At 42.0% G+C, this 22930-nt stretch overlaps 1 protein-coding gene across 3 annotated transcripts in view; it reads right to left on the bottom strand.

The window, feature by feature from the left end:
• The window catches only part of LOC115207723 (epidermal growth factor receptor kinase substrate 8-like protein 1), a 30610-nt gene that overhangs the window by 4388 nt on the left and 3292 nt on the right, over positions 1-22930 (bottom strand). The window contains exons 2-14 of one of the 3 annotated variants that reach the window (XM_029775139.1): positions 18717-18822; positions 18563-18621; positions 18029-18161; positions 17402-17490; positions 15226-15300; positions 13954-14102; positions 11564-11708; positions 11406-11461; positions 9056-9164; positions 8302-8442; positions 7576-7708; positions 2374-2539; positions 1839-1971 (exon numbers count right to left, since the gene is read on the bottom strand). In XM_029775139.1, the coding sequence (XP_029630999.1) occupies positions 1839-1971; positions 2374-2539; positions 7576-7708; positions 8302-8442; positions 9056-9164; positions 11406-11461; positions 11564-11708; positions 13954-14102; positions 15226-15300; positions 17402-17490; positions 18029-18161; positions 18563-18621; positions 18717-18822 (1494 nt within the window). Of the gene's footprint in view, positions 1-1838; positions 1972-2082; positions 2232-2373; positions 2540-7575; positions 7709-8301; positions 8443-9055; positions 9165-11405; positions 11462-11563; positions 11709-13953; positions 14103-15225; positions 15301-17401; positions 17491-18028; positions 18162-18562; positions 18622-18716; positions 18823-22930 lie in introns of those variants that run through there. The other 2 variants (XM_029775149.1, XM_029775159.1) reach the window with 2 other exon arrangements.

The raw sequence follows: 22930 nt of genomic DNA, 5'->3' as shown, positions 1-22930 counted from the left end.
TCTGGGTGTGGTAGAATTAATTCAGGGCATAATGTGCAGACAGGGGTATGGTGGGGTGTGGGTACAGTGGAGGTAAGCTTAGGCACTGAGTGATTATAAGAGAGGTTGCATCTCTGGTCACGCTGGTTATACTGGGTGAGGTCACCGCATGTGTGGGAAGTAGGACAAAGGAGGTATCTAAGGCATGTACAGTGGGACTAGGGGCTCCGCAGTAAACTAAAACAATTATAATTATCCTAAACAACAGTATACAAGGCATATTTACATTTCAGCGAGACATAAAGCGAGGCATAAAGCAATCACAGGTGTTGATTGGGAGAGCTAGCTAAGTCAACAACGGGTAAGGCAATAACAGCTAATCAGCAAAGACAACAACAACAGGTAAAATGGCGATGATTGGGCAGAGAGGGTCGGTTAACTACACACAGGGCCTGAGTTCGGGGCTAGGGCCGACAGATAAACAAAGGTAAACAAAGTGGAGTACCGTGATAAATGAACAGTCCAGCAGGCATCAGCTATGTAGTCAAGTGATCATAGGGTCCAGTGTACAGCAATAGATGGAACAGGGAAGCAGCGGGGTAGTCGTTGCTACGCTAGCACGCGGGAGACACGGCGTTTAAAGTTAGCAGTCCGGGGTAAGTAGAAGTGTCTGCTCCGTCTTCCAGCAAAGGCCGGTTGAAGGCACAGCTAATGGAATTACGTCTGAGGACCAGTCGTGGTTGTACGGCGGGGCGCCGTTTCGACGAAAGGACCGGGCCAGATGGCGAAAGAGGTATTGTAGTTGTGGTAATTTCGTTTGCTAGCCAGGAGATGCGCCTGGCTCAGGGCTAGCTTCGGGGCTGGGTCACTCAGTGGCAGCTAGCTAGCTGTGATGATCAATGGTCCAGGGTTTACGGCAGGAATCTGGCATTGTAGTGGAGAAAAACAGTACGAGGCTGGTAGCTATTATCCAGGCTAAAAAAACAGCTAGTGCCTGAGCAGAGGGTAAAGGCCGCTAGCAGTGGCTAACAATGACTAAATAGCTAGTAACTTAGCTAATTAGCTGGCTACCTTCTGATGAAAGTTTTGGCTATAGGGTCTAAAAACAATAGTGGATCCATGTCACATTGAGTGAGGCGGGTTACCGGAAGGTATATTTAATTTAAAAATGGAAAAAGAGATTGAAAAATAAATTGGAATATATACAAAAAGGACGAAAAATACAAAAAGTAAACGAGAGGACAACAAACCACGTCTGCACTGCTATGCCATCTTGGATTTATGTCTCTTGAGGAAGTCTCTAGGTGTTGGATTAAGATTCTACAATATATTGGTTAGATTCCAAAATGGAAAATGACTCACTTCACTCCCTTCATTAAATAAAACAGGAAGTATAGTCCTTTTAACATAACTTGACAGTTTAAACAACCTTGTCCATCCAACAATATATTGTATGAGATTCATGTGTTACATATCTAACACCAGTCCATCATTAGAAGTATTAATTCATCTACACCCAGAGACTCCCAGTCACGCTGAATAGGAAAGAGGAGAGACGGAGTGAAGGAGGGAGGGAAGAGGAGAGAGAACGGGAGAGAAGGAGGGAGGGAAGAGGAGAGAGAACGGGAGAGAAGGAGGGAGGGAAGAGGAGAGGAGAGGAGAGAGAAAAAAGCATGGGAACCAAGGATCTATCTATAATGTGAGAGTTGTGTCAACCAGAAGAGAAGGAAATAAGAGGATTACTGAGGAAGTGATGTGTTTTGATACAACACTATAAGAGTTGTGATGAGAACGGTCAATGGGGCTGCCAGTGTATGAGGCTGCCAGTCAATGGTGTTGCCAGTCAGGGTTGCTTGTACCTCCAGTAAAGCCTTCTGCACCATCATCTGGCTGTACACTCTGGCACCCTCCTCTGGTGAAAACATACGCAGGTCCTCTTTACTCAGGGCAAAGAGCTCAGCACCAGTGAGTCTCCCCAACAGTGTTACTGTCCTGAATGGAGAGAGAGATATGGGACAGAAAGGTGGTCAGAAGTGTTACTGTCCTGAATGGAGAGAGCGATATGGGACAGTAAGGTGGTCAGAAGTGTTACTGTCCTGAATGGAGAGAGAGATAAGGCACAGTAAGGTGGTCAGAAGTGTTACTGTCCTGAATGGAAAGAGAGATAAGGCACAGTAAGGTGGTCAGAAGTGTTACTGTCCTGAATGGAAAGAGAGATATGGGACAGTAAGGTGGTCCGAAGTGTTACTGTCCTGAACAGAGAGAGAGATAGGGCAGAGTAAGGTTAGGTGGTCTTCATTATGGCCATGCTAGAAAGGATAAACGTGTGACAGAAGTATGGTGTATATCAAGTATACTGTAGTTGACTGAACTAGCTCCACTACACCCACTCACGGCTCAGTGAAGCCCTTCCCTCTCAGCCAGCCCTCTACCTCAGCAGGAGGGGAGTGGTAGTCCAGGCGGGCCGAGGTGTCTGTGGTGCGGGGGATCACTAGGGGACGGATGGAGCCCGCCCTGCCGTTGGCCAGCCGCTGGAGGAGCTCATCGTTCACCATAAAGCCTGTGTACAGGGGTCACACACACATTTAATGTGTGTTACAAGCATGTTCTCACTTATAAACATGTACTCTATCACACACACACACCACACACACACAGACTACATTGACTTGGACTACACAGCTTTAGGGTTAGACATTACATTGACTACATTGACTGGGACTACACAGCTTTAGGGTTAGACATTACATTGACTACATTGCCTGGGACAACACAGCTTTAGGGTTAGACATTACATTGACTACATTGACTTGGACTACACACCTTTAGGGTTAGACATTACATTGACTTGGACTACACAGCTTTAGGGTTAGATATTACATTGACTACATTGACTTGGACTACACAGCTTTAGGGTTAGATATTACATTGACTACATTGACTTGGACTACACAGCTTTAGGGTTAGACATTACATTGACTTGGACTACACAGCTTTAGGGTTAGACATTACATTGACTACATTGACTTGGACTACACAGCTTTAGGGTTAGACATTACATTAACTATATTGTAGTCATTTAACCCATTTTATCCAGAGGGATCTAGAGTGGGTGGATATTATCAGGAGGCTTAGCAACATCATACAGAACATGCAGGTATAACACAACCACTAAACCTTTAGAAGTAGCCAGTCAGTCTGCAGTGCTATGAACAGAAAACACAGAGTGCCTGATAAGAGTAGTGCTATTCTGAATCCCAAATGGCACCCTATTCCCTATATTCTGCTATTGAATTGTAAAAAAAGAGTAGTGCTCTATGTAGGGAATAGGATTGTTAAAACAGTCACACATTCACATTTAGTATTTCTCTATACACACCTAGTTTGTCCCTTTATTTAGAATGCATGACAGCTCATCAGCTCATCACCCCTAACTTTCTACCCAATCAGAGACATTCTCCTCCACCTGTTAGTTGTAAGTCCCGCCTCCAGCCAGTGAGTTGCAGTGATGGAAAGTTTGGCTTTTTTTACTGACTCTGATCTTTCAGACTCGTTCAGTCAAAAGAACAAATGTTTCAACTCATTTTGTTCATTTGAGTCAGTAATGCCCAGAGCATGCATGACCCCCTACCGGCGAACGATGAACTGAAAACTCAAGAGTCATGATTCTACAAGCCTCTCATTCACATGTTGTTCACCACAAGGGGCTTTTTGGAGCTGTGTGACTGAGACATGTCAAATGTTTAAAACATCTACGTTTATTGATTGCTAAACATACAAATAAAAACATTCTTGATATATTTCAAACAAGGTTTAGTTGTGGCCGCAACCAGACTAGATTGTGAACGACTCTTGGACTAGATAGTGAACGACTCTTGGACTAGATTGAGAATGACTCATGGCGGAATGCATTGCTTGACTGCCGTGAGGGTGATAAGCACAATGTGGTTTGTGAACTGCAGCCCCTAAATTCTCCAGTTCGGGTTTGTTGAGCAGAGGCTGTGTATGTTTTGGTTCTACTAAGGTAGGCCCATCATACCATTATTTGCCTTCATTTTTGCACCATGCGATCAATGATCAGTTCTAAACATGTCTTTTTCTTCTCTATGCTCATGATTTATTTCCCTGAGGACATGATGACAGACAGTTGGTGGTCGGAGGACATCTCTGGAGCCGCTGAGCCAGAGGAGCGCGTATTAATCCTGCTGTAGGACTCATTGCGACCAGTACTAGCAGGTCAAACATACAACTAAAATAAACGAGTCACAACAAAAATTCTCATGACTCTCGAGTCAGTAAAAGTGGTTATTCAAAAATAACTATTTGTTATTCAACTGCACATCAATAGTGAGTTGTGGTGAAGACAGAGAACAGATAGTTTGTGAGTTCTCCTTAGAAGTATCAAGACAAGTTCCAAGTTGCACCATGTTTAGCTGTATTTGTGCTGCATATAACAAGTGAGGATTACCAGTACATGTTGTCTATGACATGCTGTCTGTCAGGGGATAAAGTCATGTGGTGCCTTTATAGTGTTTATGAGATAATCGTCATTGCTAGCTAAGTAGCCAGTTAGTATAGACTACAGTTAGCCAGGCTAACTAGATACCCTTTTATGTGTCATGAACTCTGAGTATTTCAGTTACATTATGTCTATAAGACAGTCATATCTTTGTTATAGCAGTTACATTATGTCTATAAGTATGAGACAGTCATATCTTTGTTATAGCAGTTACATTATGTCTATAAGTATGAGACAGTTATATATTTGTTATAGCAGTTACATTATGTCTATAAGTATAAGACCGTCATATTTGTTATAGCAGTTACATTATGTCTATAAGTATGAGACAGTCATATATTTGTTATAGCAGTTACATTATGTCTATAAGACAGTCATATCTTTGTTATAGCAGTTACATTATGTCTATAAGTATGAGACAGTCATATATTTGTTATAGCAGTTACATTATGTCTATAAGTATGAGACAGTTATATATTTGTTATAGCAGTTACATTATGTCTATAAGACAGTCATATCTTTGTTATAGCAGTTACATTATGTCTATAAGTATGAGACAGTCATATATTTGTTATAGCAGTTACATTATGTCTATAAGACAGTCATATCTTTGTTATAGCAGTTACATTATGTCTATAAGTATGAGACAGTCATATCTTTGTTATAGCAGTTACATTATGTCTATAAGACAGTCATATCTTTGTTATAGCAGTTACATTATGTCTATAAGTATGAGACAGTCATATATTTGTTATAGCAGTCACATTATGTCTATAAGTATGAGACAGTTATATATTTGTTATAGCAGTTACATTATGTCTATAAGTATAAGACCGTCATATTTGTTATAGCAGTTACATTATGTCTATAAGTATGAGACAGTCATATATTTGTTATAGCAGTTACATTATGTCTATAAGTATGAGACAGTCATATATTTGTTATAGCAGTTACATTATGTCTATAAGTATAAGACCGTCATATTTGTTATAGCAGTTACATTATGTCTATAAGTATAAGACAGTCATATCTTTGTTATAGCAGTTACATTATGTCTATAAGTATAAGACCGTCATATTTGTTATAGCAGTTACATTATGTCTATAAGTATGAGACAGTTATATATTTGTTACAGCAGTTACATTATGTCTATAAGACAGACATATCTTTATTATAGTAGTTACATTGTCTATAAGACAGTCATATATTTGTTACAGCAGTTACATTATGTCTATAAGACAGTCATATATATGTTACAGCAGTTACATTATGTCTATAAGACAGTCATATATTTGTTATAGCAGTTACATTATGTCTATAAGACAGTCATATATTTGTTATAGCAGTTACATTATGTCTATAAGACAGTCATATATTTGTTATGGCAGTTACATTATGTCAATAAGTATAAGACAGTCATATCTTTGTAACAGCAGTTACATTCTATGCAGAGTTAGTGTTAAACTGTACAGCCTCCTCACTACCGCAGCAGCTTATTAGTCATGTATAGCATGTTGAGTTGGGTTGGTGAGCTATGAAGAGTTAACATGGCTGTATAGAATGTTGTAGTGTCATGTAAATGAAGATCTAACATGGCTGTCATAGAATGTTGTAGTGTCATGTAAATGAAGATCTAACATGGCTGTATAGAATGTTGTAGTGTCATGTAAATGAAGAGTTAACATGGCTGTATAGAATGTTGTAGTGTCATGTAAATGAAGATCTAACATGGCTGTCATAGAATGTTGTAGTGTCATGTAAATGAAGATCTAACATGGCTGTATAGAATGTTGTAGTGTCATGTAAATGAAGTGTTAACATGGCTGTATAGAATGTTGTAGTGTCATGTAAATGAAGATCTAACATGGCTGTATAGAATGTTGTAGTGTCATGTAAATGAAGAGTTAACATGGCTGTATAGAATGTTGTAGTGTCATGTAAATGAAGATCTAACATGGCTGTATAGAATGTTGTAGTGTCATGTAAATGAAGATCTAACATGGCTGTATAGAATGTTGTAGTGTCATGTAAATGAAGATCTAACATGGCTGTATAGAATGTTGTAGTGTCATGTAAATGAAGATCTAACATGGCTGTATAGAATGTTGTAGTGTCATGTAAATGAAGAGTTAACATGGCTGTCATAGGATGTTGTAGTGTCATGTAAATGAAGATCTAACATGGCTGTCATAGAATTTTGTAGTGTCATGTAAATGAAGATCTAACATGGCTGTCATAGAATGTTGTAGTGTCATGTAAATGAAGAGTTAACATGGCTGTATAGAATGTTGTAGTGTCATGTAAATGAAGATCTAACATGGCTGTATAGAATGTTGTAGTGTCATGTAAATGAAGATCTAACATGGCTGTATAGAATGTTGTAGTGTCATGTAAATGAAGATCTAACATGGCTGTATAGAATGTTGTAGTGTCATGTAAATGAAGATCTAACATGGCTATATAGAATGTTGTAGTGTCATGTAAATGAAGATCTAACATGGCTGTATAGAATGTTGTAGTGTCATGTAAATGAAGATCTAACATGGCTGTCATAGAATGTTGTAGTGTCATGTAAATGAAGATCTAACATGGCTGTATAGAATGTTGTAGTGTCATGTAAATGAAGAGTTAACATGGCTGTATAGAATGTTGTAGTGTCATGTAAATGAAGATCTAACATGGCTGTATAGAATGTTGTAGTGTCATGTAAATGAAGATCTAACATGGCTGTCATAGAATGTTGTAGTGTCATGTAAATGAAGAGTTAACATGGCTGTATAGAATGTTGTAGTGTCATGTAAATGAAGATCTAACATGGCTGTATAGAATGTTGTAGTGTCATGTAAATGAAGATCTAACATGGCTGTCATAGAATGTTGTAGTGTCATGTAAATGAAGGCTAACATGGCTGTCATAGAATGTTGTAGAGTCATGTAAATGCATCATAATCCAGAAACCTCATTGGCTAAACTATTTAAATACATGGAGGAAAGTGTGTCAACGGTCAGAGATAGGAATGTGTACCTGGAGGTGGGTGGTGACACTGACCACTATAGACCACCAATCCACAGGCTTACCTTTGTCTCTGTCGCCCCCTGTCATGGTGGAGGGGGACATGCTTTGAGGACGGCGGGGTATGGCGGGGAGGTTGGCCCCTTCTCTGCTGGAGGCGGTGTAGGAGAAGTGCCTTGGCTGGGCGAAGGGCACCTTCTGTCAAACAGAGACAGGAACACACAGGGTAACTCAGATGAGTCGGTGAGTATGTGTCTATTAATAAGCCCAGTTCAAATACAACAGCTGAGACGAGACGGTTTTATGCCAGACGAGACGGTTTTATGCCATTTAAAAACGAAATTAGCTTGATCTGTTGTAGTTTTAGAACGTCTCATGTCGTCTGCTGTAATTTCCAAGATTCAACACCTCAAATCTTAGCTAAAGACGAAACAGACTAAACAGTTTAGCCAATCAGAAAACAGTGTGCTGACATTCTGTGTTTAGCCAAGCAGCTAGCTAGCTAACCACGCAGACCACTAGCTAGCTAACCAAGCAGACCACTAGCTAGCTAACCAAGCAGACCACTAGCTAGCTAACCAAGCAGACCACTAGCTAGCTAAACAAGCAGACCACTAGCTAGCTTGCTGATATTTATCTGACAAGTCACAAAGTGTGTATTTCATGATACTTGTTTGCTACAACAAGTGGGGACTTTGTATCACAGTTGTATCACATCACTGTAAAGAGGCACCATTAGTGTGGAAACGGTGTCAAACGTGTGTGTGTGTGTGTGTGTGTGTGTCCATTACCTTGGACTGTCTGAGTGCCACTGGGCTATCCCTATGGTTGTTGTTGAGGGCTGACAGAGGCTCCAGAATGTTGAAGGGAACAAACCCAATCTGGTCAAAGTCATTGCGACACTTCCACCAACGCTTTGACGACTCAATCACCTAAAAGAGAGAGGATTTGAATTAGGATTTTTATTTATAATATGGAATTGTCATTCACTTGTTGTTATAAATAATGTGATCCCTCTATGTGTTCATGGCCATGTGAGATATACTGAATCAAGACAATACATCTCTATGTGTTCTTGGCCATGTGAGATATACTGAATCAAGACAATACATCTCTATGTGTTCTTGGCCATGTGAGATATACTGAAACAAGACAATAAAGCTCTATGTGTTCATGGCCATGTCAGATATACTGAAACAAGACAATAAAGCTCTATGTGTTCTTGGCCATGTCAGATATACTGAAACAAGACAATAAAGCTCTATGTGTTCTTGGCCATGTCAGATATACTGAATCAAGACAATAAAGCTCTATGTGTTCATGGCCATGTTAGATATACTGAAACAAGAAAATAAAGCTCACAGAATGGAATTAATTTGTGAGAACTTTTTAAGTAAGCAGGATAATTCAATACATGTGAACTTCTGTAAATTATAGTTAAGTGACACATGGGCTCTGGTCAAAGGAAGCGCACTATATAGGGAGGAGGGTCTTGTTTGGGACTAAGACAGTATTTAGCATGCAGTTCACACGTAGAATAAAAACCTCCAGAGTTTCTCCCTGCAGCACGGAGAGTTCACTGCTGTTCCTGGCAACAAAGCCGTAGCTGCAGCTGAACATCCTCTCACCCTCAGGTGGAAGTTCACTGCCATCTCTAGAGGAGAAACAGACAGTCCTAGGGTCAATCTCAGTTGTATCAGACAGTCCTAGGGTCAATCTCAGTTCTATCAGACAGTCCTAGGGTTAATCTGTTGTATCAGACAGTCCTAGGGTTAATCTGTTGTATCAGACAGTCCTAGGGTCAATCTCAGTTGTATCAGACAGTCCTAGGGTCAATCTCAGTTGTATCAGACAGTCCTAGGGTCAATCTCAGTTGTATCAGACAGTCCTAGGGTCAATCTGTTGTATCAGACAGTCCTAGGGTCAATCTCAGTTGTATCAGACAGTCCTAGGGTCAATCTCAGTTGTATCAGACAGTCCTAGGGTCAATCTCAGTTGTATCAGACAGTCCTAGGGTCAATCTGTTGTATCAGACAGTCCTAGGGTCAATCTCAGTTGTATCAGACAGTCATAGGGTCAATCTCAGTTGTATCAGACAGTCCTAGGGTCAATCTCAGTTGTATCAGACAGTCCTAGGGTCAATCTCAGTTGTATCAGACAGTCCTAGGGTCAATCTGTTGTATCAGACAGTCCTAGGGTCAATCTCAGTTGTATCAGACAGTCCTAGGGTCAATCTCAGTTGTATCAGACAGTCCTAGGGTCAATCTCAGTTGTATCAGACAGTCATAGGGTCAATCTCAGTTGTATCAGACAGTCCTAGGGTCAATCTGTTGTATCAGACAGTCCTAGGGTCAATCTCAGTTGTATCAGACAGTCCTAGGGTCAATCTCAGTTGTATCAGACAGTCCTAGGGTCAATCTCAGTTGTATCAGACAGTCATAGGGTCAATCTCAGTTGTATCAGACAGTCATAGGGTCAATCTCAGTTGTATCAGACAGTCATAGGGTCAACCTCAGTTGTATCAGACAGTCATAGGGTCAATCTCAGTTGTATCAGACAGTCATAGGGTCAATCTCAGTTGTATCAGACAGTCATAGGGTCAATCTCAGTTGTATCAGACAGTCATAGGGTCAATCTCAGTTGTATCAGACAGTCATAGGGTCAACCTCAGTTGTATCAGACAGTCCTAGGGTCAACCTCAGTTGTATCAGACAGTCCTAGGGTCAATCTCAGTTGTATTTCCTTGATTCCTCAAATCCAATCTCCTTGCCAACTTCTCAGCCGTATTGGATTAGAAGGTTGACAGTCCCTCCCGTCTGACCTAATTGAGAATTAAGGAAAGATGAATTTGCCACCCTTCTGACAAAGCATGCACTTGCCCAATCCCTATCATGGATTTAAGCATTGGCTTGGTCTAAGCTTTGCCTGGAGTGAGTTTCCAACATTGGTAAATCCATAATGAGGAATGTGCACATGAACAGAAGGGTGTAGATTAACAAAACTCCCATTTAACTGTGTGATCAGTTTGTGTTACCTGTCATTTAACTATGTGATCAGTTTGTGTTACCTGTCATTTAACTGTGTGATCAGTTTGTGTTACCTGTCATTTAACTGTGTGATCAGTTTGTGTTACCTGTCATTTAACTGTGTGATCAGTTTGTGTTACCTGTCATTTAACTGTGTGATCAGTTTGTGTTACCTGTCATTTAACTGTGTGATCAGTTTGTGTTACCTGTCATTTAACTGTGTGATCAGTTTGTGTTACCTGTCATTTAACTGTGTGATCAGTTTGTGTTACCTGTCATTTAACTGTGTGATCAGTTTGTGTTACCTGTCATTTAACTGTGTGATCAGTTTGTGTTACCTGTCATTTAACTGTGTGATCAGTTTGTGTTACCTGTCATTTAACTGTGTGATCAGTTTGGGTTACCTGTCATTTAACTGTGTGATCAGTTTGTGTTACCTGTCATTTAACTGTGTGATCAGTTTGTGTTACCTGTCATCTCTCACACACAGATGTTGTTTCTTTGTAATATTGATGGTGTTTTGAAAAACAGTAGGACTGTTCATTACAGAGTGGAATAAAGAGTTAATAACATGGTAGTAATGAAAACTAGTTTTAATGACTTACTGTTTTACTATATTAATGATGTATTATTAATATTGTTATGTATTATATATGAAACATATAAATAATAGAAAAGTAATAACGTTTTTAAAACCCCCCCCCTCTGTTTTATGGACACAGGAAGTTATTGGATCCAAGCACTCTATCATAAAGCTTAGTGAAAGGTGAAAGGTGCCATAATCAGTGGTGAAACTGTGTTTGTCGTGAACTGTGTGAATCAATAAACAAAAAGCATTACAGCAGTTATTGGGGATCTCAGAAACGTACGATTCATCAGTGTGCTGGACTGAGCTGGATCCTTCCTCAGCCTGATCAGGAGGGTCCTAAATTAGGGAAGGAATAAGAAGGAATAATTACATAATTAAATCTAAATAATTACAATCTAAATAGGATGACATACAGTTTCACTAGACAATGAAGTATACCTCTACATTGTATTGAAGAGCGTCCTGTTCGTGCTGTGACTTGATTGGGTCCTCCCAAAGTTGACCTTCTGGGTCAAAGGCCTCAGGCTGCCATCCATCCAGAAAGACAGGTGAGTATGGAGGGACAGACTCAACAAGCTGGGAGCTGGGAGAGAAAGAGGCCAAAGGTCAGGACTTGTCTTGAGCTTTGTCTATGGATGACAATGTGCATATGAACTACACACAATTATACAGATGCCCTATCTTAATTTGATAATCCTGTTGTTGAAGGAATTTTCCTGCTCAGCAGGAAATGCAAACATGTAGTGTATTCAAGGGTTAAAAAGGCTTCTAAAGTTTGTATTTTCCATTTTAAATGTCTTACTTGCACTGACGAAAAATGTGTCAACCCCTGCAAAAAATGTCTAACTATAATCCACACAACAACACACATTTCCTGTTGCTGCAGGATTATTTTCCTGCTTTGTGAATCAGGCTCAAATTAAGGTACGGCATCTGTACATCAATAAGCACAGACATCATATGCAGTACACACACACATACACACACTCACTCATGCACCAGGGGCGGAAATCCCGGGGGGACGGGGGGACACGACCCCCCCATCCTGGGAAAAATATGATTCGTCCCCCCCAATATATCACTGAAACATAACTATGTAATTTAAATAATATTAATAATACGCAATGAAAGCAATTGTGCTGATTATAGACACTTAATAGCGCGTTTTTAAGTTTCAAAAGATTGCGACCCCCCCACCCTTTGCCTCAATGGTTTGATCCACTGCCAGTTCCTTAGTTGGCAAGGTAACAGAGGGGTCGTGTCTACTGTCTGAAAGGCACTCAATGCACGTAACTGACGTGAGGTTAATCCAGTCAATCGCGCACACACACTAGCTGAATATGCAGAGCTAGCGCGCAAATATTAACTATTAAGCTAGCTAGTACCTATTCCATTTATGTGGCATCGTCAAAAATGGAATCTTTGCTATCGTCAATATATTCCAAGATCAGCATGCAGATGATGTAAGTTAGTGCTTCAAAGTCCCTGTGATAAAGTTAGCGATAAACTGAAGTCCAAACTGAACAGAACTACACTCTCTTCTACCATTGTCTTAAATATATTTAATGGTCTCGTTGCAAAAGCTAAATTGTCGCAAGGGAACTTTTATTTATTTATTTTATTTCACCTTTATTTAACCCGGGTAGCAAAGATTATAGCAAACACCACTGAAACTGAATTGGTGCTCAGCTATTGTTGGAAGCCAGCCAATATGAAACAAACTATTAAAATTACAAAAGGTTGCAGCATATGTTGTGAAAATGGTGAACTCATACAGCTGTCAACTCTTGTCATTTTAATCCGTTTCACATTTGCTAGCTACCTTTTAGATCGAAGCCCATATAGAATGATAGAAGATGATAGAAGCCCATCTCCTACTGTAAATAACCTACACACTGTGTGTGTGTGTAGCCAGCCAGCCAGCCAGGTAGAAAAATGGCAGAAAAATAAAAGACGGACATCAGAGTATTTTTCAATACACCAAAACGCATAGTAAGAACCCTAGTAGCCTAATATCTCAAAGGCTAGTTGATAAAATGTTCATAAGAAAGAAATGAAATTCTAATGGAAATGTTTCACAATGATGTCATTAGGCAGAGCAGGCAACAGATGGCACACAGACAGCAGAGTTGGGGACAGATATGCAGGGACAGACTGGCAGAGACAGGGAGTCTCAGGTAAGTTTGTTGAGTCTTTGTTTGGCAACATTATGAAAGGTTCTCAATTTTTTTGACTTGTAAAATAGGAACATAATTGGAAAATGCCATGGATACCCCCACTCTCAACTTAAACTGGTGACTGAACTAAGATTTGTTAAAGGCAATGGTATTGCTGTTGTGATTAGTTGTGTAGTTTTGGGTACCGGTAGTTAGGAGTACGGCAAACACCTTATTTCTTTGGTTCCTCAATATACATTTACCATATTACAATGTAGGCTATGTGTTACAGCACTACTTTTGGTGTCCCCCTCAGGAATCGCTCTTGAGAAAATTTCATGTAATTGTCCCCTCCAAAGTTGATATCAGATTTTCGCCCCTGTCATGCACACACACACACACACACACACACACACACACACACACACACACACACACACACACACACACACACACACACACACACACACACACACACATAAACACAAAATCATGCACACACACACACACACACCAGTTTCACCTATAGTTCAGTTGGTAGCGCATGGTGCTTGTAACACCAGTATAGTGGGTTTGAGTCCCGGGACCACCCATATGTAAGATGTATGCATAAATGACAGTAAGTCGGTTTAGATAAAAGCGTCTGCTAAATAGCATATGTGATTATATTACCAGTGTAAGGTCCAGTTAGGCCCTAGGGAGGTCCAAAGCTCCTTCTCTTCATCGGCCAGGTGTTTCTGCAGTAGAGACACAGCACCACTGGTCAAGGCTGGACTGACCACAGTCGCCCCCATCTCTGGCCCACCAGTAGTCTTCACCATCTGAAACCAGAGAGAGAGAGACATGGATCGATATCAGACTTAACACTGATGTCCACCTGTGACAGACAGAGACAGATAGACAGACAGACAGATAGATAATCATACAGTATCACCACAGATAGAACAATGAACCAGATATTTCAACGGATGAATGTGAAGCATCCGATTGGCGTTTCCACTCATGGTAGTGAGAGGAAGCTCATTGACCGGCAGTGGAAGAAGATGGAGCGAGATTGATTTTGGCCGACATTCTGCTAATCATCTCATCGCTGAAACATTTGATCTCAATACAGTTTTCTGTTCCCAAAACTATAATTTGTTAGAGTGGACTAAGTTTTGTAGACTTTACCGTTTGCCAAAGTTTCTAAAATGTGCGTTGTTTAGAAGGAGTGCAAGAATGGATTGAGTTATTGCACATGCACACTTCACAGAGTAAGCGTTCTATAATGATTATATGCAAATACATGCTAGAATGAGCCAATAGGATCTTGCTAGCTTGTGCTAGACTCTGCCCACCTCCTTGCTTGTTCTGCCCACTATGATTCATTGATTCCCATTGGAAATGACAGGCTGTGGTCTATCTTGGGTTAGTTATAAAAATCTTTGGTATCAGTATCCTAATTCAGATAGAATTGCTGGTTAGGTATCCTGTGGCTGTGCTGATAAGGAGTGAACATCTAGCCTGGTCCCAGGTCTGTTGGTACTGCATTGTCAGCGACCAATGGAGTTGGCCACTACAGAACACACAGATCTGGGATCAGGCCAGTAAATACATACCAGGCCCAGTGGACAGGTCTGGGATCAGTCTAGTAAATACCTACCAGGCCCAGTGGACAGGTCTTGGATCAGTCTAGTAAATACCTACCAGGCCCAGTGGACAGGTCTGGGACCAGTGACCATATCTGGAACCAGGCTAGTAAATACATACCAGGCCCAGTGGACAGGTCTGGGATCAGTCTAGTAAATACCTACCAGGGCCAGAGGACAGGTCTGGGATCAGTCTAGTAAATACCTGCCAGGCCCAGTGGACAGGTCTGGGATCAGTCTAGTACATACCTACCAGGCCCAGTGGACAGGTCTGGGACCAGTGACCATATCTGGAACCAGGCTAGTAAATACATACCAGGCCCAGTGGAATAAAGACGTGATGCACCAGCTCCCCAGAAGACGGCTCTGTGATGGACGACTTCAGGCGGTCCTGAAAGCAAAATAATATAATAACAATATATGCTATTTATCCAAAGCAACTTACATTCACGCTGCATAGAGTTGATGTACGGGTGGTCCCGGGAATGGAAGCCTGCCGTTGCTAATGCTCTACTAACTGAGCTACAGATAGTAAAACGGAGGAAAGTACTGAGCTTCTTTTTTTAAAGGGAAAACAGAGATCCAATCTGTATTTTTATTACATAATAGGACAGATGTAGGAACATATTGGGAGATAGACAGAGGGCAGACAGATGTAGGAACATATTGGGAGATAGACAGAGGGCAGACAGATGTAGGAACATATTGGGAGATAGACAGAGGGCAGACGGATGTAGGACAATATTGGGAAATAATCAGAGGGCAGACAGATGTAGGAACATATTGGGAGATAGACAGAGGGCAGACAGATGTAGGACAATATTGGGAGATAATCAGAGGGCAGACAGATGTAGGACAATATTGGGAGATAATCAGAGGGCAGACAGATGTAGGAACATATTGGGAGATAGACAGAGGGCAGACAGATGTAGGAACATATTGGGAGATAGACAGAGGGCAGACGGATGTAGGACAATATTGGGAAATAATCAGAGGGCAGACAGATGTAGGAACATATTGGGAGATAGACAGAGGGCAGACAGATGTAGGACAATATTGGGAGATAATCAGAGGGCAGACAGATGTAGGACAATATTGGGAGATAATCAGAGGGCAGACAGATGTAGGAGCATATTGGGAGATAGACAGAGGGGGCAGACAGATGTAGGAACATATTGGGCGATAGACAGATGGCAGACAGATGTAGGAAGAGATTGGAAGATGGGCAGAGGGCAGACAGATGTAGGAACAGATTGGTAGATAGGCAGATGGCAGACAGATGTAGGAACAGATTGGTAGATAGGCAGAGGGTAGACAGATGTAGGACAATATTGGGAGATAGACAGAGGGCAGACAGATATAGGAACATATTGGGTGATAGACAGATGGCAGACAGATGTAGGAACATATTGGGAGATAGACAGAGGGCAGACAGATGTAGGAACATATTGGGAGATAGAAAGAGGGCAGACGGATGTAGGACAATATTGGGAAATAATCAGAGGTCAGACAGATGTAGGAACATATTGGGAGATAGACAGAGGGCAGACAGATGTAGGACAATATTGGGAGATAATCAGAGGGCAGACAGATGTAGGACAATATTGGGAGATAATCAGAGGGCAGACAGATGTAGGAACATATTGGGAGATAGACAGAGGGCAGACAGATGTAGGAACATATTGGGAGATAGACAGAGGGCAGACGGATGTAGGACAATATTGGGAGATAATCAGAGGGCAGACAGATGTAGGAACATATTGGGAGATAGACAGAGGGCAGACAGATGTAGGACAATATTGGGAGATAATCAGAGGGCAGACAGATGTAGGACAATATTGGGAGATAATCAGAGGGCAGACAGATGTAGGAACATATTGGGAGATAGACAGAGGGCAGACAGATGTAGGAACATATTGGGCGATAGACAGATGGCAGACAGATGTAGGAAGAGATTGGAAGATGGGCAGAGGGCAGACAGATGTAGGAACAGATTGGTAGATAGGCAGATGGCAGACAGATGTAGGAACAGATAGGTAGATAGGCAGAGGGTAGACAGATGTAGGACAATATTGGGAGATAGACAGAGGGCAGACAGATGTAGGACAATATTGGGAGATAATCAGAGGGCAGACAGATGTAGGAACATATTGGGAGATAGACAGAGGGCAGACAGATGTAGGAACATATTGGGAGATAGACAGAGGGCAGACAGATGTAGGAACATATTGGGAGATAGACAGAGGGCAGACAGATGTAGGAACATATTGGGAGATAGACAAGGGAAGAAAATATGTAAGGATGCTGGAACCCCGTCTCCAAGGGGACATGTGTTGTCCAGAGTCGAGAAGGTTAGCACTACACCAGACCCCGGAGTATACTGAGGTGAGAAAATTAGAAAGAAATTAGCCTTACATACGAAAGATTGATTTCGTGGGACAGAGAGGGACAATAGCAGCAAATGCCTCTGTTATTCCGCTACATGGGCTCACCAGCAGACAGAAGGAGTACTTGATTTTCTGAAAAATGTCAACAAACTCCTCCTCAGGTGGAGGGCAGGCTTTCAGGGTCAGCAAATCATCTGCACACAAAACACAAAACAATCAACTACTATGATGGGGATTCATCAATGAAATAACATGTAAGAATAGTACCCAGAACACATGCACAACTTTATTCATTTCACTAGACCCTTCCTCCGGTTCATCGCTTCTTGAGGTGCCACTTTACAGTTCCACTAGCCAATGCTACAGTACGTATACCTCTACACTGTATTGAAGACCGTCCTGTTTGTGCTGTGACTGGATTGGGTCCTGAGATTGCTACATGCATTTTTTTACTTTAAAATGAATGATATGTGCCCATTGATTCTTGAAGAATATAACTTATAAATGCCTCATGAGCCATACCCCATCAGAACCCAAAATATAAACTTGTTTTATTTACTCCAATGTTTGTAAACAAACACTGTATAGCCAAAAAACATGGTTAAAACTATTATTTTTGTCTCATTTTTGGTCTCATCTATTTTTGAGAGTTGAGAGTGGTTACATTTCTCCAGCCCTGTCCAATAGCTGTTTACCACCTTTCATAACTCTCTCTCTCTCCCCCCCTCTCACCATCCTTCTTCTCTTTCTTCTTGCTTTTTCTGCTCTTCCTTTTCCTCTGGTTGAGGATGCTCTGAGCCTCAGCAGCCTGCTGCAGGCGGCCCATGAAGCGCTCCACGTCATCAAAACAGTGGTTTAGGATCTCCTGAAGGAAGAACACATCCCAGCTAAACCAGTGAGAGGAATATTCTGCAAGCAGCCATGCACACACACACAAACACACACAAAGACACACAGACACACACACGCACACACACCCGCACATGCACACACACACACAAAGACACACACGCACACACGCACGCACACAGGCGCGTGCACACACACATGCACACACACACACAAAGACACACGCACATGCACACACACACAAAGACACACACACACACACAAAGACACACACACGCACATGCACACACACACAGACACACACACGTGCACACACAAAGACACACGCACACACAAACACACACACAAAGACACTCACACACATGCACACACACATTTGCAAACATACTGTATGAACACACAAATATAGATACATACCACCTCTCTCTCTGCATGTCCTCGAGATGTGTGTTTTGGCTCACTACTGGCCCCATTCACTGACGAGAGATATAACATAGATGTCAGTTTAAACAACACACACATGCACGCACACACACACACACACACACATACAGTGCACACATACACACACCTTTGAACACCTTTGCGTAGCCATGGGAAGGAAGTTGACCATCATGGGGCATGACTCTAACACCTGATGGCTTCCTAGGACGTACTGGGGGTGGTGTCCCAGACATCTGAGGGAGAGAGAGAGAGAGAGAGAGAGTAATGGTGATGCCATCAAGAAGTCTTTTTGTTATATTCCTTAAGACGTCAGCATGCTTCAGTTCGTCTGGCGGCTAGCCCGAGTGTGCTTGCATACCTCCTTAAAAGACTTTCACTTGAAAAACGAGAAAAAAGCAGCAATTGTACTGTTTGTCCATTTTGAGACGCTGTAGCCAGAATACACTTCCTCAAAATAGTCATCTGTTAATTTTGACGTTTTTGCCGAGGAGATCTTAGTCGCGCAATTTTACATATAACTAAATTAGTCTAGCGACCAGCTATCTAAACTTGTAGTCAGCATGGTCGAATTAGCCACCCGGGGTGGGGCCCATTGATCATCAGTTATCATATTAAAAACAGCAAAGATTTGCCTGCACCCTATGGCAAAATGTGTAGAATTGCAAGAAATTAGCTGTTAATGTTTCTCTCTGCCCCATTGCAAAATTTGTAGAATTGCATGAAATGAGTTATACAATTGCAAAATGTTCTCTCTGCCCCATGGCAAAATGTGTAGAAATGCAGCAAACTTGCTTTAAAACTGTAACATTTTATCTACTCCACATGGCAAAATATGCAGAATTGCAGGAAATTATCTAAAAACATATAATATACCGATGTTGGCAGACCTACTGTAAGAGCAACTGTGGTCCCTCATGATGAGTTCAGTTTTTTTGTGGCCCCACACCCATCAGTTACCTATCCCTGATCTACACTGATCCACTTCCTTCAGATCTCTAATGGCTCAAAAGGTAGGGACTAGGATTTAGATCAGGACAGAGATTAAATCAAGAGGTAAGGACTAGGACTTAGATTAGGACAGAGATTAAATCAGGAGGTAGGGACTAGGATTTAGATCAGGACAGAGATTTAATCAAGAGGTAGGGACTAGGATTTAGATCAGGACAGAGATTTAATCAAGAGGTAGGGACTAGGATTTAGATCAGGACAGATATTTAATCAAGAGGTAGGGACTAGGATTTAGATCAGGACAGATATTTAATCAAGAGGTAGGGACTAGGATTTAGATTAGTACAGAGATTCAATCAAGAGGTAGGGACTAGGATTTAGATCAGGACAGAGATTTAATCAAGAGGTAGGGACTAGGATTTAGATCAGGACAGAGATTTAATCAAGAGGTAGGGACTAGGATTTAGATCAGGACAGATATTTAATCAAGAGGTAGGGACTAGGATTTAGATTAGTACAGAGATTCAATCAAGAGGTAGGGACTAGGATTTAGATCAGGACAGAGATTTAATCAAGAGGTAGGGACTAGGATTTAGATTAGAACAGAGATTCAATCAAGAGGTAGGGACTAGGATTTAGATCAGGACAGAGATTTAATCAAGAGGTAGGGACTAGGATTTAGATTAGAACAGAGATTCAATCAAGAGGTAGGGACTAGGATTTAGATTAGTACAGAGATTCAATCAAGAGGTAGGGACTAGGATTTAGATTAGGACAGAGATTGAATCAAGAGGTAGGGACTAGGACTTAGATTAGGACAGAGATTCAATCCGAGGCAGGTTGTAGCACATTTGACATTAACCTTCGGTGACTAGAACTTGCAACCTCCCAAAAATTCCCAACTTTATGCAAACGTCAGCACTGCGACCGTGCAATAACCAAACAGGAGAGGGAAGCTCTCACTAGCAAGCTTTGACATAGACAACCACCATGTGATTCAGAAGACAGTACAACCATAGACTACCACCATGTGGTTCAGAAGACAGTACAACCATAGACTACCACCATGTGATTCAGAAGGTACAGTACAACCATAGACTACCACCATGTGGTTCAGGAGATACAGTACAACCATAGACTACCACCATGTGACTCAGAAGACAGTACAACCATAGACTACCACCATGTGATTCAGAAGGTACAGTACAACAATAGACTACCACCATGTGATTCAGAAGGTACAGTACTACCATAGACTACCACCATGTGGTTCAGGAGTTACAGTACAACCATAGACTACCACCATGTGATTCAGAAGGTACAGTACAACCATAGACTACCACCATGTGATTCAGAAGGTACAGTACAACCATAGACTACCACCATGTGACTCAGAAGACAGTACAACCATAGACTACCACCATGTGATTCAGAAGACAGTACAACCATAGACTACCACCATGTGATTCAGAAGACAGTACAACCATAGACTACCACCATGTGATTCAGAAGACAGTACAACAATAGACTACCACCATGTGATTCAGGAGTTACAGTACAACCATAGACTACCACCATGTGGTTCAGAAGACAGTACAACCATAGACTACCACCATGTGGTTCAGAAGGTACAGTACAACCATAGACTACCACCATGTGATTCAGAAGACAGTACAACCATAGACTACCACCATGTGATTCAGAAGACAGTACAACCATAGACTACCACCATGTGGTTCAGAAGACAGTAAAACCATAGACTACCACCATGTGGTTCAGAAGACAGTACAACCATAGACTACCACCATGTGATTCAGAAGGTACAGTACAACCATAGACTACCACCATGTGGTTCAGAAGGTACAGTACAACCATAGACTACCACCATGTGGTTCAGAAGTTACAGTACAACCATAGACTACCACCATGTGGTTCAGAAGACAGTACAACCATAGACTACCACCATGTGGTTCAGAAGGTACAGTACAACCATAGACAACCACCATGTGGTTCAGGAGTTACAGTACAACCATAGACTACCACCATGTGATTCAGAAGGTACAGTACAACCATAGACTACCACCATGTGGTTCAGAAGGTACAGTACAACCATAGACAACCACCATGTGGTTCAGGAGTTACAGTACAACCATAGACTACCACCATGTGGTTCATAAGACAGTACAACCATAGACTACCAGCATGTGGTTCAGAAGACAGTACAACCATAGACTACCACCATGTGGTTCAGAAGGTACAGTACAACCATAGACTACCACCATGTGGTTCAGAAGGTACAGTACAACCATAGACAACCACCATGTGGTTCAGAAGGTACAGTACAACCACGAGGGGGGATTTCACCAACAGGGGGCAGCAGTGTAACTGCCCAGTCAGATTTCACCAACAGGGGGCAGCAGTGTAACTGCCCAGTCAGATTTCACCAACAGGGGGCAGCAGTGTAACTGCCCAGTCAGATTTCACCAACAGTGGGCAGCGGTGTAACTGCCCAGTCAGATTTCACCAACAAGAGGCAGCAGTGTAACTGCCCAGTCAGATTTCACCAACAGGGGGCAGCAGTTTAACTGCCCAGTCAGATTTCACCAACAGGGGGCAGCAGTGTAACTGCCCAGTCAGATTTCACCAACAAGAGGCAGCAGTGTAACTGCCCAGTCAGATTTCACCAACAGGGGGCAGCAGTGTAACTGCCCAGTCAGATTTCACCAACGGGGCAGCAGTGTAACTGCCCAGTCAGATTTCACCAACAGGGGGCAGCAGTGTAACTGCCCAGTCAGATTTCACCAACGGGGCAGCAGTGTAACTGCCCAGTCAGATTTCACCAACAGGGGGCAGCAGTGTATTTTTTTTAATTATTGTATTTATTTAACCTTTAACTAGGCAAGTCAGTTAAGAATAAATTCTTATTTACAATGATGGCCTACACCGGCCAAACCCAGACGACGCTGGGACAACTGTGCGCCGCCCTATGGGACTCCCAATCACGGCCGGGTGTGATACAGCCTGGATACGAACCAGGGACTGTAGTGACACCTCTTGCACAGATGCAGTGCCTTAGACCACGGCACCACTATGGGAGCCTATACCTGCCCCGTCAGATCTCACTAACAGGGGGCAGCAGTATAACTGCCCCGTCAGATCTCACTAACAGGGGGCAGCAGTATAACTGCCCCGTCAGATCTCACTAACAGGGGGCAGCAGTATAACTGCCCCGTCAGATCTCACTAACAGGGGGCAGCAGTGTAACTGCCCAGTCAGATCTCACCAACAGGGGGCAGCAGTATAACTGCCCAGTCAGATCTCACTAACAGAGAGCAGCAGTAACTTCCCCGTCAGAATACAAAGGTAGAAAAGTTAAGAGGATACAGTCGGTCG

Source organism: Salmo trutta, chromosome 1, assembly GCF_901001165.1.
Source record: "Salmo trutta chromosome 1, fSalTru1.1, whole genome shotgun sequence".
NCBI classification, from domain to species: Eukaryota; Metazoa; Chordata; class Actinopteri; order Salmoniformes; family Salmonidae; genus Salmo; species Salmo trutta.
The sequence above is the reverse complement of the archived record's forward strand: the minus strand, read 5'-3'. Positions and strand labels throughout refer to the sequence as shown.